Source organism: Aquarana catesbeiana, linkage group LG06 (genome assembly GCF_042186555.1).
Source record: "Aquarana catesbeiana isolate 2022-GZ linkage group LG06, ASM4218655v1, whole genome shotgun sequence".
NCBI classification, from domain to species: Eukaryota; Metazoa; Chordata; class Amphibia; order Anura; family Ranidae; genus Aquarana; species Aquarana catesbeiana.
Window position 1 is genome coordinate 416,403,546 of NC_133329.1, and position 17,401 is coordinate 416,420,946.

Consider the following 17,401-nt stretch of genomic DNA (forward strand, 5'->3'; position numbering starts at 1 on the left):
TCCAACATCTTTTATTGGCCTGTCCAATCATACTAAAACCTCATATCTGCTATGACAAAATAGTCATTTTTTATATTTCAAATCATCGTCAGCGCCATCTAGTGGTCACAATGTGCTATCCCCCCCCCCCCCCATATCATCTAGTGGCCATATCACATTATGGCCACTAGATGGAGCCGATAATCAGCGGAAATACATAGAAATTGACATTTCACAGATTATGGGGATTGTGAGGTCTGTTTGGAGATATTCATTAAGTTTTGCATTTTTCATTAATACATTAACTGCAGCAGTAGAGAAGTCTCCCAAATACAAGTTAAAGATCAACAAATTTCTGCCGCTGTGGCCCCTCAGGACAATGGGGGCCCTTCATAGACGAGGAGCGGAGAATCCCCCGACCTCACAGACTCACCTTCAGCACAATCTTCATCTTGATGAAACTGTTGGGACCGGAGTTGGTGAGAGGAAATCTCTGATCTGCTGTGAGACCGTCCATGGTGAGGATACGATGGAGAGGAAAGTCCAACATCCCCAGAGAACACTGCCGGTTATTGTCCTTCACCTGAGACACAGAGACAGCGCAATCAGCACCCCGTCTGCATGCCCCCCCCCCCCAAACTGGAGAATACCCATAGTAACGGTCTGACTGTAAGGAGAGTGTCAGAGGACATTAGAGTGTAAGCTCCTCTGGTACAGAGACTGGTGTGACTGTGGGGGAGGGGACATTAGAGTGTAAGCTCCTCTGTACAGAGATTGATGTGTGGGGGGAGGGGACATTAGAGTGTAAGCTCCTCTGGTACAGAGACTGGTGTGACTGTGGGGGAGGGGACATTAGAGTGTAAGCTCCTCTGTATAGAGAATGATGTGACTGTGGGGGGAGGGGACATTACAGTGTAAGCTCCTCTGTACAGAGACTGATGTGACTGTGGGGGAGGGGACATTAGAGTGTAAGCTCCTCTGTATAGAGACTGATGTGACTGTGGGGGGGGAGGGGACATTAGTGTGTAAGCTCCTCTGTATAGAGACTGATGTGTGGGGGGAGGGGACATTAGAGTGTAAGCTCCTCTGTACAGAGACTGATGTGATTGGCTCAGTGATCTCTGTACAGCACTGTGGTATATGTCAGAACTATATAAATGTATAATAATAATAACAGTGTGTGACTGTGAGGGAGGGGACATTGGAGTGTAAGCTCCTCTGTACAGAGACTGATGTGACTGTGGGGGAGGGGACATTAGAGTATAAGCTCCTGTGGTTACCTCCAGGTGAAGGTGCTGCATGTGGACATCTTGGATGAAGAAGGAGAAGGCTTGCTCCCACACGGGGTCCTTGGTGGTGGAACATGTCTGCAAAAAGATGCAAAATGATTAAATGACACTGAAGTTAAAGTCACATGACCACTATTGGGGGCAGGGAACGCGGTGAGGATAATGTGGCGCCCCCGCTTGGTTCCTCTCGATCATTGTCTGTGTACGATAATCGTTTTGTGTATTGGGAACATTAATATCCATGTGAAGGGTGAGATGTTTGTTGTTCTCTCAGTGTATTTTATGGATGTACATTTGTTGTTCTAATATTCTCATTTTGATGTCACTTTTATGTTTTTTTTGCTGGTTGGAATAGAGATTTGCCTTTGTCCCCTCCGGTGGCCATCCATCCATCCCAGAGTGGGATTAGTGTTCCCTCCATAAAGACTGCTGAGATCAATCTAATTGGCCTCCTGTTTCTGGACAGTCAGGTCAATCAGTGATGTTGGAACCCCAGAATAATTATAATCCCGCAGGGTGATGTGGTCGGGGGATGGGAGTGTATTTGCACTGGACAGGCTCACATGTACAGACCGGTCTCCCAGAACAATACGAGCACAAAGCCCAAAAGTCCAACATTTATTTCATCAAAAAAATAATAATAAAATCAATAAGTGTAGTTAATAGATTTGGGGGGCTCAAGGGTCCTTCTATCATCTGAATCAAACACACCTCAATTCCTGATGAAGGGAGCTTCCTTGAGCTCCCGAAATGCGTTGGATGCACCTATGGAATTTTATTGGATTTTTTAATGGAATATTTGTTGGGATGGAGCTTTCAGTCACAGTACTTGTATTTCTCCTTCCTCCACTTCTTATCAGACAGATCAGACCTGACCCATAGACTTCCATCAAGAAGGGAACAATAAACTCCAGTGACTGTGAGAAGGAAGCGGGGTCTGAGTGTGTAATGAGTAATGTGGCGGTCCTGGATACACAGAGATAATTATATCTCCAAAACATTCCATTGTGAAGTCAAACAACGTCTGCACAATTTTATAGTCCTCCAATATAGAATGGGGAAATAGATACTTTTGTGGTAAATATGGGTAATGTAAACTATTGGCCAGTAAAGCACCCTTTTTTTTTTTTTGGTGGTTTCCATTGTAGAGGAGCTCTTGTCAAACACTGGACCCGACCTTAATTGTAGTTCTAGGAATTCGAGTCAACAAAAGCCTGAACTTGGGACATATCTGACCCCAGGCATTTATGGTCAAACTCCATCCAGAGAGTGTGTGGATAGAAATGAGTCCCTCATAGAAACAGATGTAGGAGCCCCGTTTACAGGGGTCATGTCCATGTAGGAATGGTAAACTTTCTAAATAAAAGGTCAAAAGTACAAAACTGAAACGGGGACTCCATGGGACACCAACAAGGGGACAACAGTAGAAGCCACGCTACAGGAGAGAAACAATACTGCCAGAGCCAAAAATCCCATTCCCCGCAATGGTTTGAAATGGCTGGTGTCCTGTTTGCTACAGAAATTGTCAACCAGCTATAACAGAAGTTGAGCGATTTTTTATTGTGTCCCAGTAGCACACAGACCATTTGCTAGGAAAGGATAGTGTGTGTGCAGGGGGACAAACACTAGAAGCCACACTAAAAGAGGGAAACAATACTGCCAAGACAAAAAAAAAAAAAAAACCCTGTTCTCTCCAATTGTTTGGAGCTTGACAAAAGGGGGCAGAGCCCCAGAAACGTGTAGCGGCCTGCCCACTCCGGTGTGCGTTGTCCTTCCCTCCACCTCTTTGGCGGGTCCCTGTCCTGTCTGCGTCAACTACGGATCCGGCCAATAGGACTGTTTCCTTTGCAGTCTTCCCCACTGGCTGCCTCTGAAGTTGGAGTTCAGCTTTCTCAGAGGTAAGTGTGCCTTTGTATGTAGTGTTATAGGTGCTTGGTGGTGCCGCTCCAAGCTGAGGTGTAGAGCCCCAATAGGATGCCAGCATAGGAAAAACGAATCCAGAGAGGAATGAATATTTTTACTTGAAACCACTGCTTGCCTTAGCCAATCCCAGTAACAATGTGTACATGTGAAAGCCTCAGTCAATGCCGCTCCATGCCCCCTGACACGTTTCGCCCCATCCACCAGGGCTTAATCATAGGGATTTGAATAAAGTGTTGTTTTATTCACATACTAATCCTGGTGCCCTGTTGCGGTTTACATCTTCTGCAATTAATGTAAATGGCTGAAATCCTGTTTGCTACTGACCACCTATAACTAAGTGACCTAGGGATAGTGTGTCCCAATAGCACACAGACCATTTAATAGGAAAAGATAGTGCATGTGTGTGTGTTCGCACACGCATCTGGACAACACTAGAAGCAACACTACAAAAGAAAAACTGCCAGGACCAAAAACCCCATTCCTGCAATTGTTTTTAATGGCTGGAATCCTGTTTGCTACAGAAAATGGCAGACTTACCATAACAGAAGCTAAGTGGATTTTAATGGATCCCTATAGCTCACAGACCATTTTCTAGGAAAGGATAGATAGTGTGTGTGTGTATAGGGACAAGACAAAAGTGTGTATAAGGGCGCTCCGAGTAACAAACCAAGCAGATATCAGTCTATGTAGAAATAGAAGAGGGTCTTCATGCACTTTCCACAACACTTGGAGAGAGAAGCAAACTCTGGAAGTGAAATGAAAAGAAAAAAAGGCGCCTCTAAGTGCAGAATTAAAACTTTATATTTCCCAAAAGGGTTAAAAACACTTACAAAAGGGTGGATGGGTAGGAGCACATCATATTAGTAATATGGCAGGTGGTCCGGTGTTCTGGTAGTCTCAAGGAGTCTCAGTGATATCCGCAGGTGTAATTCTATGGCAGCATATTCTGAAGTGGCCGACAGAAGGAAACCACAAATCTACTGGATACTGGGAAGACAGCTAGGCTGTCTGAGACAGCATGGAAGCCGAATCCGTCATGCGACACGTTTCGGAACAACCGATTGCTTGAAGAAGGAATCAATCAGCTGTTCCGAAACGTGTCGCATGTTGATGACATCACTTCCTGCTTGCTGTCCACGCTGGTTGCAGGTCACTTCCTGCTGACGTAACTTCCTGGATTTGGCTTCCATGCGGTCTCAGACAGCCTAGCTGTCTTCCTAGTGTCCAGGAGAGTTGTGGCTTCCATCTGTCGGCCACTTCAGAATATGCTACCACAGAATTCCACCTCTGGATATCACCAAGACTCCTTGGGACTACCAGAACGCCGGACCACCTGCCATATTACGAATATGATGCGCTTCTACCCATCCACCCTTTTGGAAGTGTTTTTAACCCTTTTGGGAAATATAAAGTTTTACTTCTGCACTTAGAGGAGCCTTTTTTTCTTTTCGTGTATAGGGACAACACTACAGTGCCATGAAAATGTATTCATACCCCTTGAAATTTCCCACATTTTGTCATGTTACAACCAAAAACATAAATGTATTTTATTGGGATTTTATGTGATAGACCAACACAAAGTGGCACATAATTGTGAAGTGGAAGGAAAAATGATAAATGATACAAATAAATATGTGAAAAGTGTGGGGGGGGGGCATTTGTATGGCGCCCCCCGGAGTCAATACTTTGTAGAACCCCCTTTCTCTACAAGTCTTTTTGGGGATGTCTCTACCAGCTTTGCACATCTAGAGAGAACATTTTTGCCCATTCTTCTTTGTAAAATATCTCAAGCTCTGTCAGATTTGATGGAGAGCGTCTGTGAACAGCAATTTTCCAGTCTTGTCACAGATTCTCAATGTGATTTAGGTCTGGACTGTGACTGGGCCATTCTAACACATGAATATATGTTAGAATATATGAATATGAAACCATTCCATTGTAGCTCTGGCTGGATGTTTCGGGTCGTTGTCCTGCTGGAAGGTGAACCTCCGCCCCAGTCTCAAGTCTTTTACAGACTCTAACAGGTTTTCTTCTAAGATTGTCCTGTATTTGTCTCCATCCATCTTCCCATCAACTCTGACCAGCTTCCCTGTCCCTGCTGCATCCCCACCACATGATGCTGCCACCACCATGTTTCACGGTGGGGATGACGTGTTCAGGGTGATGTGAGTGTTAGTTTTCCCCACACATAGCGTTTTGCTTTTAGGCCAAAAAGTTGAATGTTGGTCTCCTCTGACCAGATCACCTTCTTCCACATGTTTGCTGTGTCCTCCACATGGCTTCTCACAAACTACAAACAGGACTTCTTATGACTTTCTTTCACCAATGTCTTTCTTCTTGTCACTCTTCCATAAAGGGCAGATTTGTGGAGAACACGACTAATAGTTGTCCTGTGGACAGATTCTCCCACCTGAGCTGTGGATCTCTGCAGCTCCTCCAGAGTTACCATGGACCTCTTGGCTCTTCTCTGATGAATGCTCTCCTTGCCGGGCCGGTCAGTTTAGGTGGACGGCCATGTCTTGGTAGGTTTGCAGTTGTGCCATACTCTTTTCATTTTCCGATGATGGATTGAACAGAGCTCCGTGAGAGGTTCAAAGCTTGGGAGATTTTTTTTATAACCTAACCCTGCTTTATACTTCACAACTTTATCCCTGACCTGTCTGGTGTGTTCCTTGGCCTTCATGATGCTGTTTGTTCACTAAGGTTCTCTAACAAACCTCTGAGGACTTCACAGAACAGCTGTATTTATACCGAGATTAAATGACACAGGTGGGCTCTATTTATTAATTAGGTGACTTCTAAAGACAATTGGTTCCACTAGATTTTAAACTAAACTTTTCACATATTTATTTGTATCATTTATCATTTTCCTTCCACTTCACAATTATGAGACACTTTGTGTTGGTCTATCACATAAAATCCCAATAAAATACATTTGCGTTTTTGGTTGTAACATGACAAAATGTGGGGAATTTCATGGGTTTGATGAGAATCACTTGTTTAAAATGGTTTTAATCCTGTTTGCTATGGAAATTAAGCAAATTGTGGACCAGCTATAACTGTAGCCAAGTTACTTCCCCATGGCATACAGACCATTAACTAGGAAAGGATAGATATTGTATGTATTGTATGTACACATTTGTTGCGCACTCTGTCTTGTCTGTGTTGCTTTCCTGTAATAGTAAATAGCTTGTATACATAAAACATAGAAGAGTGATGGCAGAAAAAAAGACCAAGTGGTCCATCGAGTCGCTCCCTTTTTCTGGTATATATGTATGTGGGTTTTTTTTTTTTATCTGATATAGATCTATGTTTGAATCCACTTACAGTTGACTGATTCACTACCTCTGCTGAAAGTCTGTTCCAAACAACTACTCTTTCAGTAAAATAATACTCTGTTAGTTTTGAGCTTGGCACGCAGCATTTTAGCTTAGTAAAGGCAGAATAATGTAATACTGGGTCCATTTTCTTGGCTTCACTGTAAGAATTAAACAATTGTGACTTTCAGTAATTTCCAATAGAACAGAAATCGTCGCCCTCACCTTACTCTTCACAGTCTTCTTCCCAATAGACATGGCCACATACGATGTCGGCTCCTTTTCAGACTGCTGAGAACAGAACAGTCATCAATTGGAGGGGGGGTTAAAGAACACTACAACAATTTTTTCAATAAAATAAATAAATAATTGTTACAAAAGAAACACAAACAATGGAGACTGCAGTGTTCATTTACATTGGGGCATCCGGGGATAGGCGCCCTCTTACATTGGGGCATCCGGGAATAGGCGCCCTCTTACATTGGGGCATCCGGGGATAGGCGCCCTCTTACATTGGGGCATCCGGGGATAGGCGCCCTCTTACATTGGGGCATCCGGGGATAGGCGCCCTCTTACATTGGGGCATCCGGGGATAGGCGCCCTCTTACATTGGGGCATCCGGGGATAGGCGCCCTCTTACATTGGGGATCAGTGGATACGTGCCCTCTTACATTGGGGATCAGTGGATAGACGCCCTCTTACATTGGGGATCAGTGAATAGATGCCCTCTTATATTGGGGCATCCGGGGATAGGCGCCCTTTTACATTGGGGCATCCGGGGATAGGCGCCCTCTTACATTGGGGCGTCCGGGGATAGGCGCCCTCTTACATTGGGGATCAGTGGATAGACGCCCTCTTACATTGGGGATCAGTGAATAGATGCCCTCTTATATTGGGGCATCCGGGGATAGGCGCCCTCTTACATTGGGGCATCCGGGGATAGGCGCCCTCTTACATTGGGGCATCCGGGGATAGGCGCCCTCTTACATTGGGGCATCCGGGGATAGGCGCCCTCTTACATTGGGGCATCCGGGGATAGGCGCCCTCTTACATTGGGGCATCCGGGGATAGGCGCCCTCTTACATTGGGGCATCCGGGGATAGGCGCCCTCTTACATTGGGGCATCCGGGGATAGGCGCCCTCTTACGTTGGGGATCAGTGGATACGTGCCCTCTTACATTGGGGATCAGTGGATAGACTCCCTCTTACATTGGGGATCAGTGAATAGACGCCCTCTTATATTGGGGGATCTGTGGATAGACGCCCTCTTACATTGGGGGGATCCGTCGATAGATGCCCTCTTACATTGGGGGTCTCCGTGGATAGATGCCCTCTTACATTGGGGGGGATCCGTGGATAGATGCCCTCTTACATTGGGGGGGATCCGTGGATAGATGCCCTCTTACATTGGGGGGATCCGTGGATAGATGCCCTCTTACATTGGGGGGATCTGTGGATAGATGCCCTCTTACATTGGGGGGCTCCGTGGATAGATGCCCTCTTACATTGGGGATCAGTGGATAGATGTCTTCTTGCACTGAAAGTTAGTGAAGATGGATAATATATTCAATACTGCTTGTGCATTGTTCCTGGGAACTCTACTGAACCCAGGCATTGGGGATGTCCAGCCAACCTGCGGTATTGCCAGGAGATCATATATACGGTACATACCATGGAGTACGCCGCGTATCTCTGTCCATTGCTGCTGTATTCATTGTTTGAATATTCAAAATGATTTTTCTACAAGACAAAAAAAATTCTGTTTTAAAAAGATGTTTTATTATGAAATGGAGAGACTGGATTGTACAAAGCGGGTCATGCAAACGGAAAACATGCAGAACAGACGATCTCCCAGAGGATTCTGGGAGGAACGTTCCGATGATGGATGAGAGTGGAGGGATTGGATGACGGAACGAAGGTACTATACACAGAGGTGCCGATATCATAGAGACTATCAGGACAATCACCATTACGGAGACATAAAACACGACTATTATGGGGACTACCAGGACAATCACCATTACGGAGACATAAAACACGACTATTATGGGGACTACCAGGACAATCACCAATGGTGAAGAATTAAAGAGACATAAAACAGAAGTCCATTGTGGATTGTAAGCTCTATGGGCGACAGACATAGACGGAGGGAGGATGACGATACAACACGGACAGGCGTGGGGACGGTAGAGACGGGTGGAGAGAATTACCAGGAGATTAATTGGGAAGAAATTTCTACGGAAGAACGTTCGGATCTCTCCACTGGATCCAAACTGACACAAACTGCCGTTTCTCAATTACCGTGTTGTGGGACTTTCCCCGAAGAACTTCAGAGAAAGGAGACTTCCGAGCTTTAACTATCACCTGTTCAGTGGCAGTAAATACATGAAGTGACAATCTGCACCGTCTTCTTTAATGTCTTCAAAGTTTTTTTTTTTTTTTTTAATCAAAAGTATGACCCAAAATGGGAGGCGCCAATGAAAGGACCGCCTCCACAGGTCCCACCAAATAGGAAGCACTGTACTGAAATCTCTACAGCAATTAGATGGAGTGCAGGAAACCCCGCAAGGTACCATCTATCAGCTCATGTACAGCGCTACGCTATATGGTGGCACTTCACAAAGATAGATATTAAATATCGATATACTTACAGGCAGACCTCCAGCGCTGTCCAGATACACAATCACCATAGCGACGGTCATACCATTCGAAGCCTAAAGCAGGACAAGAGACAGGAGAGATCAGAGGTCATGGCAGCACAAAGGAGAGTCATATGCAGGAGGGAGGGATAGGAGAGAACATATACAGCAGTATACAGGAGAGTCATACACAAGGTTCAGGAGGGAGGGATAGGAAAGGTCAGAGGTTATATACAGCAGTATACAGGAGAGTCATACACAGAGTGCAGGAGGGTGATGTCAGAGGTTATATATGGCGGAATCTCAGAATGCTGGAGAGAAACATAGGAGAGGTCAGAGGTCATATGACGGCACAAAGAAGTGTTATACATAGGAGTGCAGGGGAGAGATGGGAGACAGTAGAGTTTATATATGGCAGCATACAAGAGTACCATACACAGAGCGCAGGAGGGAGAATTAGGATTGGCCAGAGGTCATATATGGAACATACAGCAGCGTCATATACAAAGTGCGGGAGGGAGAGGTCAGAGGTCATCTATAGCAGCATACAGGGGTGTCATACACAGAGCTGTAAGTGTGACCTATGACCCTCTCACCCGACCACAGAGCTGTAAAACTCCGGACCATAAAACTTGATAATGATAAAACTCCAGATTACAATCCTTCCAGCATGACCTGAACTCCAGGCGGACAGACGGACGTGCTGAGTCAGTCACTCACCTCACACAACATTTCTGGGTTGGCCAGCAGTGAATACCACTCCAGTTTGAGGTGAACGGATCCACTGACCACATCGCAGAGCGGAAACCACTGGAAGACATAAAAGGAGTCACTGGTTACAGCGAGAAGAGCGTAATGGCCTCCGGGGTCCCACACCTGCAAGACACCCCCCTGGGGTCCGACCCCTGCAAGACACCCTCCTGGGGTCCCACCCCTGCAAGACACCCCCCCCACCCTGGGGTCCCACCCCTGCAAGACACCCCCCCGGGGTCCCACCCCTGCAAGACACCCCCCACCCTGGGGTCCCACCCCTGCAAGACACACCCCCCCACCCTGGGGTCCCACCCCTGCAAGACACACCCCCCCACCCTGGGGTCCCACCCCTGCAAGACACACCCCCCCACCCTGGGGTCCCACCCCTGCAAGACACACCCCCCCCACCCTGGGGTCCCACCCCTGCAAGACACCCCCCACCCTGGGGTCCCTCCCCTGCAAGACACCCCACCTGGGGTCCCTCCCCTGCAAGACACCCCACCTGGGGTCCCTCCCCTGCAAGGCACCCCCCCCAGGGTCCCTCCCCTGCAAGACAGCCCCCCCCCCAGGGTCCCTCCCCTGCAAGACACCCCACCTGGGGTCCCTCCCCTGCAAGACACCCCACCTGGGGTCCCTCCCCTGCAAGGCAGCCCCCCCAGGGTCCCTCCCCTGCAAGACAGCCCCCCCCAGGGTCCCTCCCCTGCAAGACAGCCCCCCCCCAGGGTCCCTCCCCTGCAAGACAGCCCCCCCAGGGTCCCTCCCCTGCAGGACATCCACATGTACAAAGAGTCCATTCAATCACCAACGGAGAACACCGTCTGTGCAGCTGTACAAGGGCCCACTTTGGATTTAGGGGACCAGGTACACAAAACGGGGCAGAGAGGACCTCTTTCACTTCCTGTCCGATTGGCCCCAAAACACACAGAATAGAGGGAATGTTCTCAGTCTGCCCCCAGCTGTATATTATCAGCCATCATAGAGGTGAAGATATCACTAATACTTCTCTTCACCACTCCATCTATATATAGGTTGATGTGTTTGTTCTCAGGCGGGTCACTGAATGGCCCCAAAATTGTTTTTCAAGAGGGGCCCTTTCCTAAATGACGCAGATATTGCATGCTGAGCAGAATTCACTGCACTGTGTCCCAGGAGCCTCGGGGTGAGGCTACTCAATGCTAACCCTTCATACATCCTACAGAGCTCTGCCAACATTTCCTCAGATGGACTTCATATCAGAATACATTTTATAAGTGTACAGTATAAATGACAGCACACTGCCGGCACTGCACACAGCATAAATGACAGCACAATGCCGGCACTGCACACAGCATAAATGACAGCACAATGCCGGCACTGCACACAGCATAAATGACAGCACACTGCCGGCACCGTATACAGCATAAAATGACAGCATAGTCAAAGAAACAATTACCTCGTCAACAACCCGATCTTTCATCACCCCCTCCAGACCAATCACCAGGCTGCAGACACAAATCAGCACAATAATCACTTTTAGGGGTTAATTCACACACAGCATAAAAACTTTGATTCCTCATGTAAAGGGGATCTCTACTAGTTGTCTAATCTGTACATAAAAATTATTAATACACATGCTGAGCAATGGCTGCCTTCGCTCTCTCCGATGGAGACCCCACTTGGTTGGCCGCCATTTTACCTGCCGAGGAAGTCGTCCTTATCAGGGTCTTCATCATAAACATCAATCTCCAGGTCCTGCCCGGGAACTTCATGTACCACAAACTGCAACCAAGACAGAGAAGAGTCCAATCAGCAAATACAGAGAATGGGGAGAGATGGGTACGGCAATGGGCACCGAGCGTCACTCCACCAACTGGAGACAATCAGTCTACAGCAATAAAAGATCTCTATTTCCTGTCTGTGGTTAGGATGTATTTTTTATGTTTATTATTTTATCTATTTATCTAGTCAAAGGGATGACACTGGGCTCCTAAAATTACAAATTCCCCTTTGGCCCCTCCACTCCTTTCTTACCCCTCAGTTCCTTCTTCCCTTGACCCCACTCATATCCCTCTTCTTGCCCCTTCAGTCTCTTGTCCCCACTCCTGTCCCTTTTCTTGCCCCAGCCGTCCCCCATACCCACTTAGGTCCCTCTTCCTGCCCCACCAGTGATGGGGGAGTCTGTAAATCACTGATATGATCATCTAATTACCTTCACAGTGAATTGATCTCAGGGGGTAATAATCCTTCATCTTACCTCATACATCTCATTCCAGAGAGGATTCAGGTTCTCTCGTATCGTTTTGCTCTTGTACGTCTGATTTCCCACCCGAAGGATGGCGTATGGGTCGGACTTCCCCTTTATGAGGCCCTTCAGATAGGTGTCCTTGGCAATCAAGTTTTCAGCTTCATAGAGATAAGCTCTCAGCACACCCTGAAGAGGGAATACATTCTATATTACACAGAGGACATTATATTCTATATACCACAATGCACAATATCTGCCCCCCCCCAATAGATCACTCCTGGATACAGATATATACAGTGACTTCTGTTCCCCCTATATATCACCCCAGATATAGAGATATACAGTCACCTCTGCCCCCCTATATATCACCCTTGGATACAGATATATACAGTCACCTCTGCCCCCCTATATATCACCCTTGGATACAGATATATACAGTCATCTCTGCCCCCCTATATATCACCCTTGGATACAGATATATACAGTCATCTCTGCCCCCCTATATATCACCCTTGGATACGGATATATACAGTCACCTCTGCCCCCCCCATATACCACCCTTGGATACAGATATACACAGTCATCTCTGCCCCCCTATATATCACCCTTGGATACGGATATATACAGTCACCTCTGCCCCCCTATATATTATCCCTGGACAAAGATATAGTTAGTCCCCACCTTGCCCCCTATAAAGAAATATATACAATCACCTCTGCCCCCCCCTCATATATCACCCCAGATATACAGTCACCTCCATCCCTCCTATACATCACCCCCAATGCAGAAATCTATAATTCAGTTTTCTATGAGGATCTCCCCCATATGAAGACTCACATGTGGCACCGGGAATCTCAGTTCGGCTGCATTCACCTGACTGCACAGAGGAAATGTGAATCGGTTGGGCAGCACCAAGTACGAGGCAATGAGATCCACTATCATCCCGTCCGACATGTCACTGCAACAGACAGAAAAACTCTCTTCACTATCACTATTACATTTTAATGGCACTGGTGTCAGTGGGCGCAACAATAACCCCCAACATTGGCGTCAATGGATGCAATAACAACCCCCAGTACTGGTATCAATGGATGCAATAACAACCCCCAGTACTGGTATCAATAGATGCAACAATATCCACCAGTACTGATATCAATAGATGCAATAACAACCCCCAGCACTTATTTCAATGGACACGATAATTACCCCCAGCATTGGTGTCAATGAATGGAATTAACCACCCCTAATATTGGGGTCAATGGACACAATAATAACCCCCCGTGTTCGTCACTGAAATAAAACTCCCAGCATTGTTTTCAGTGGCTGCAATAAAAACCCCCAGCATTGGTGTCAATGAATGCCATAATAACCCCCAACATTGGTGCAAGTGACCAAAATAAAAGCCCCAGGATTGGTGTCAGTGATTGCAGAAATAACTCCTACATTGGTGGTCACTATGCCGGTAACCCCCTGTTATCCCCCTCCCTGTGTTGGTGGTCAGTGGCTGGGTTATTTATGCCCACTCAGTGTTTATGTCAGACTGGTACTGTTGGGCAGAGATCACTCCACCTGACAGTAAATGTGGCTTCATTCTAGTGCTGGGTGCAGAGAACATCCCAGCACCCGGCATCCCTCTGCCACCCTGCACTGTTACCCAAGAAGTGACAGACTCAGCCCAGGATGCAGCGGGCACACACAGAGCATTGGCAGGCCAGGTGTTGGGCACCAGAGATCCGGAGGGTTCATAGCGATCTGCAGACCTCAGAACTATTCACCAGTCCATTGTCACCCTGAGACAGGACTACAGAGCACCTCCACCTCTCTATTACACAGGGGGGAGGGGTATTGTACTTGTTAGAAGGTCGCTGGGGAAGCTGCAGTGCGCAGGAAACAGATTCAGTTCAGTGACAAGAATACAGCATTTGTGGCAGGATCAACAGATATGTTCTGCCCTTGCTGACAATGTTATTACCCCGAAAAAGAAAAACGAATGCAGACCCCACAGCCAAGGACTGGCATTCTGCAATGTATGACATTTTACTTCTTGGGTTGGATACACTTTAACACAAGAATAAGGATCTTTATTTTCAATCACGTGACCAACTTCCCAAATCTCATTGTTGAATATAAAACTGTCACTTTTCTGAAAACAAGACCCCCCCCCCCCGGGTGTTCGGTGTGTGAATGGAGGGCGAGTTCTGTAGAATGTTCCGGGATGGGGAGATTTTCAGAGTTTCAGCCTCAGGGAGATTTTAGGTTTGGCGTTATCCGGAATACAGAGACCCGCCCATCCCAGCCGCCGTTTTATGGGCTTTCCGCCTCTCTGTGTTTGTCGGGTAATAAATGCTGCAATTAACCCTTCACACCCCATCATTCTGAAATCCGGAGAATACCCCATGCGAGGTCACTGGGGCTGTTCTGTGATATCGAGGGGTGTTATATATACAGGGAGCAAGGAATGCGTCCGGCCCTCAGACTCGGGTCAGGTTTCCATGGCAGCCGATGGTATATTAGGGTGCGGACGTTGGCACGCTCTGCCAGTTTCGCACAGGGCAGGTGCCGATCCTCTGCTGGAACTGGTCTGTCGAGTTTTACTGAAATCCCGATCTCTCACCCAGATAAACAATCTGACGGCTTTATAAATCCAGACAGACAAAAGTAATATTCCACAGAGTAGAATAGGAGGTCAGATGTGTCCCCATTGGAGAAAAATCCCCACATTTCCTGTACTGGTGAGACCCTCTGAGCCAATGGTTGTCAATTTACAGGGTACTGTGGTCCCTGAAAGCTGCAAAGGGCCACATGTAATATTCAGTATATGAATAGATGCCGACTGTCCCGGATTTGCAAAGATTTAGTGGCTACTCCTTCGGTTGGGTGTTGTGTTATGTGCCCTCCGTTCTCTGTAGTTCAGTCCAGTGGCGGCTGCTCATGCAGGGCACAGGGGTCCCGCCCCCTCAATCCATACCCCCATCCCTAATCTATATGCAGGGCGCAGGGGTGCTGCTCCCTTAATCCATGTCCCCCCATCCAGATGCATGGATTCCAATGGGTTTTTTTTTTTCTTTTTTCCGAAGCATGGGATTAGAGCCCGAGGCTCCAATTGGCTTAAAAAAAGGGTGGGCTTGGGTTGCAGAGCACTGTGCCCCGAGCCCACTCAGTTGTGTGACAATAGTAAATATTTATTCGCTAATGTCTTCTTGTTTCTCCTCCCGGCCAATCAGGAAGCGGTTCCTGAGACGGATTGTCCGGGAGTCCTAAGACCTGATTGGCCAGGTGGAGAAGCGACCGCCGGAACTCGGAAGGAGATGGGGGGGGGGGGGGGGTCGCCGAAGATGTGACCTGGATGGGAAAAGTGTGGGCCTGACGGGCAACGGGCGAGCGATCGAGCACTGGGGGGGGGGGGGCCCGGGGGGGGGACCGTGGGCTGCCCCCCTCAAAGAAAATTGAGCACCATCCGCCACAGTCAGTAACATTGTGTACATTCTTGTTTCGGTTTTCTTTTGGAACAATGTTCACCATCAGTGGTGGTCCCTCTGGTCGGGGGTTGTGATTTGTATCCTCTGTAGCTCAGTATTATACACTGTGTACACCGACTGGTCTCTGAAGTAACAATGTATCAATGTTCTGTACAAAGAATTACAATATATGGGACTTTTCAGACATTGTTGACACAAACAATATTTTTAGAACACAAATAAGAATTTTAATGTAAACATATCAGTTAAAATAAAACCTAAATCATCATGGCTGACACAATGTTACAACTGATCACCCATCTTCTTTTCTCCAGGTTCCCACACAACTCAAAAAAAAAAAAAAAAAAAGTCCACATTCACATAAAACTAGATTTCTGTGGGAACATCCCGACGGGTTTCAAAGCAGATGTTCTTCAGGAGCTGGAGATGAACTCTGTTACCCAAGAAACAATGATTATAAAACAATCCCAGTTGGGGAGTTGACATGACTGCCCGTCTGACCACATAGGAAGGTCGATGCCTCACAAGAAACCCAGAAGTGAACACAACGGGGCAAACCACTTGTTACAGGGAGTTCTGGTATAAACCCACCAGCCGGGTGTAACCACCCCAGAATCCAGGGGGACCCAGTACAGGGGCCATTTGGGTTGTTGTGTGGACTTTCCAGCTGAAATTATTCTTAAATCATTATTTCTTGGCTGACAGAGTTCATCTCCAGCCCCCCGACAAAGACCATCTCCAGCCCCCCGACGAAGACCATCTCCAGCACCCCGACGAAGACCATCTCCAGCACCCCGACGAAGACCATCTCCAGCACCCCGACGAAGACCATCTCCAGCCCCCCGGCGAAGACCATCTCCAGCCCCCCGGCGAAGACCAACTCCAGCCCCCCGGCGAAGACCAACTCCAGCCCCCCGGCGAAGACCAACTCCAGCCCCCCGGCGAAGACCAACTCCAGCCCCCCGGCGAAGACCAACTCCAGCCCCCGGCGAAGACCAACTCCAGCCCCCGGCGAAGACCAACTCCAGCCCCCGGCGAAGACCATCTCCAGCCCCTCGACGAAGACCATCTCCAGCCCCTCGACGAAGACCATCTCCAGCCCCTCGACGAAGACCATCTGCAGCCCCCGGCGAAGACCATCTCCAGCCCCTCGACGAAGACCATCTCCAGACCCCGACGAAGACCATCTCCAGACCCCGACGAAGACCATCTCCAGCCCCTGATGAAGATCTTTCAAAATGCGTTGGACTGTTCCCACAGAAATCTAGTTTTATGTGAATGTGGACATTGTGGAAGATCTGAGAACCTGGAGAATAGATGAAGGGTGATCAGATGTAACAATGTGTCAGCCAGGAGCTTTTAGGTTTTATTTTATCTGATAGGTTTACAATGAAATGTTTACTGGTTCACAAAAATATTGTTCATGTGTCAGCAATGCTGGAAAATTTTGTAATTAGTTGCTGTGTATCTGTTCTGAGGGGCGTTGGCATTATATACACCAATCACTTCATATATAATTGGAGGATCTAACAATGTTCTGTGTCCGTGGTGATCCCTCCGGTCCGGGGTTTGCGATTTATTTCCTCTGTAGTTCAGTAATAGAATTCTGTGTACACTATTATGTAATAACAATGTATCAGTGTTCAGTATGAGTGGTGATCCCTCCGGTCCGGCTCGTGACTCCCATCCTCTGTAGTTCAGTAATAAAGGGCGTCCCAAAAATTGCCATACATTGGGGAAATGGGAAGTAGCTGAATGTAACTTTATTTTAAATATTCATTACAAAATATTCACAAAA

General features: G+C 47.4%; 1 protein-coding gene across 1 annotated transcript in view; it reads right to left on the reverse strand.

Annotated features, from left to right (window-relative positions):
* The window catches only part of ESYT3 (extended synaptotagmin 3), a gene marked incomplete in the record, with an annotated part of 62,587 nt that overhangs the window by 6,421 nt on the left and 38,765 nt on the right, over positions 1 to 17,401 (reverse strand). The window contains 11 exon segments of the mRNA XM_073634559.1: positions 413 to 562; positions 1,260 to 1,346; positions 6,734 to 6,799; positions 8,180 to 8,248; positions 8,810 to 8,872; positions 9,160 to 9,222; positions 9,868 to 9,957; positions 11,333 to 11,381; positions 11,576 to 11,658; positions 12,134 to 12,310; positions 12,962 to 13,082. Of these exon segments, the coding sequence (XP_073490660.1) occupies positions 413 to 562; positions 1,260 to 1,346; positions 6,734 to 6,799; positions 8,180 to 8,248; positions 8,810 to 8,872; positions 9,160 to 9,222; positions 9,868 to 9,957; positions 11,333 to 11,381; positions 11,576 to 11,658; positions 12,134 to 12,310; positions 12,962 to 13,082 (1,018 nt within the window).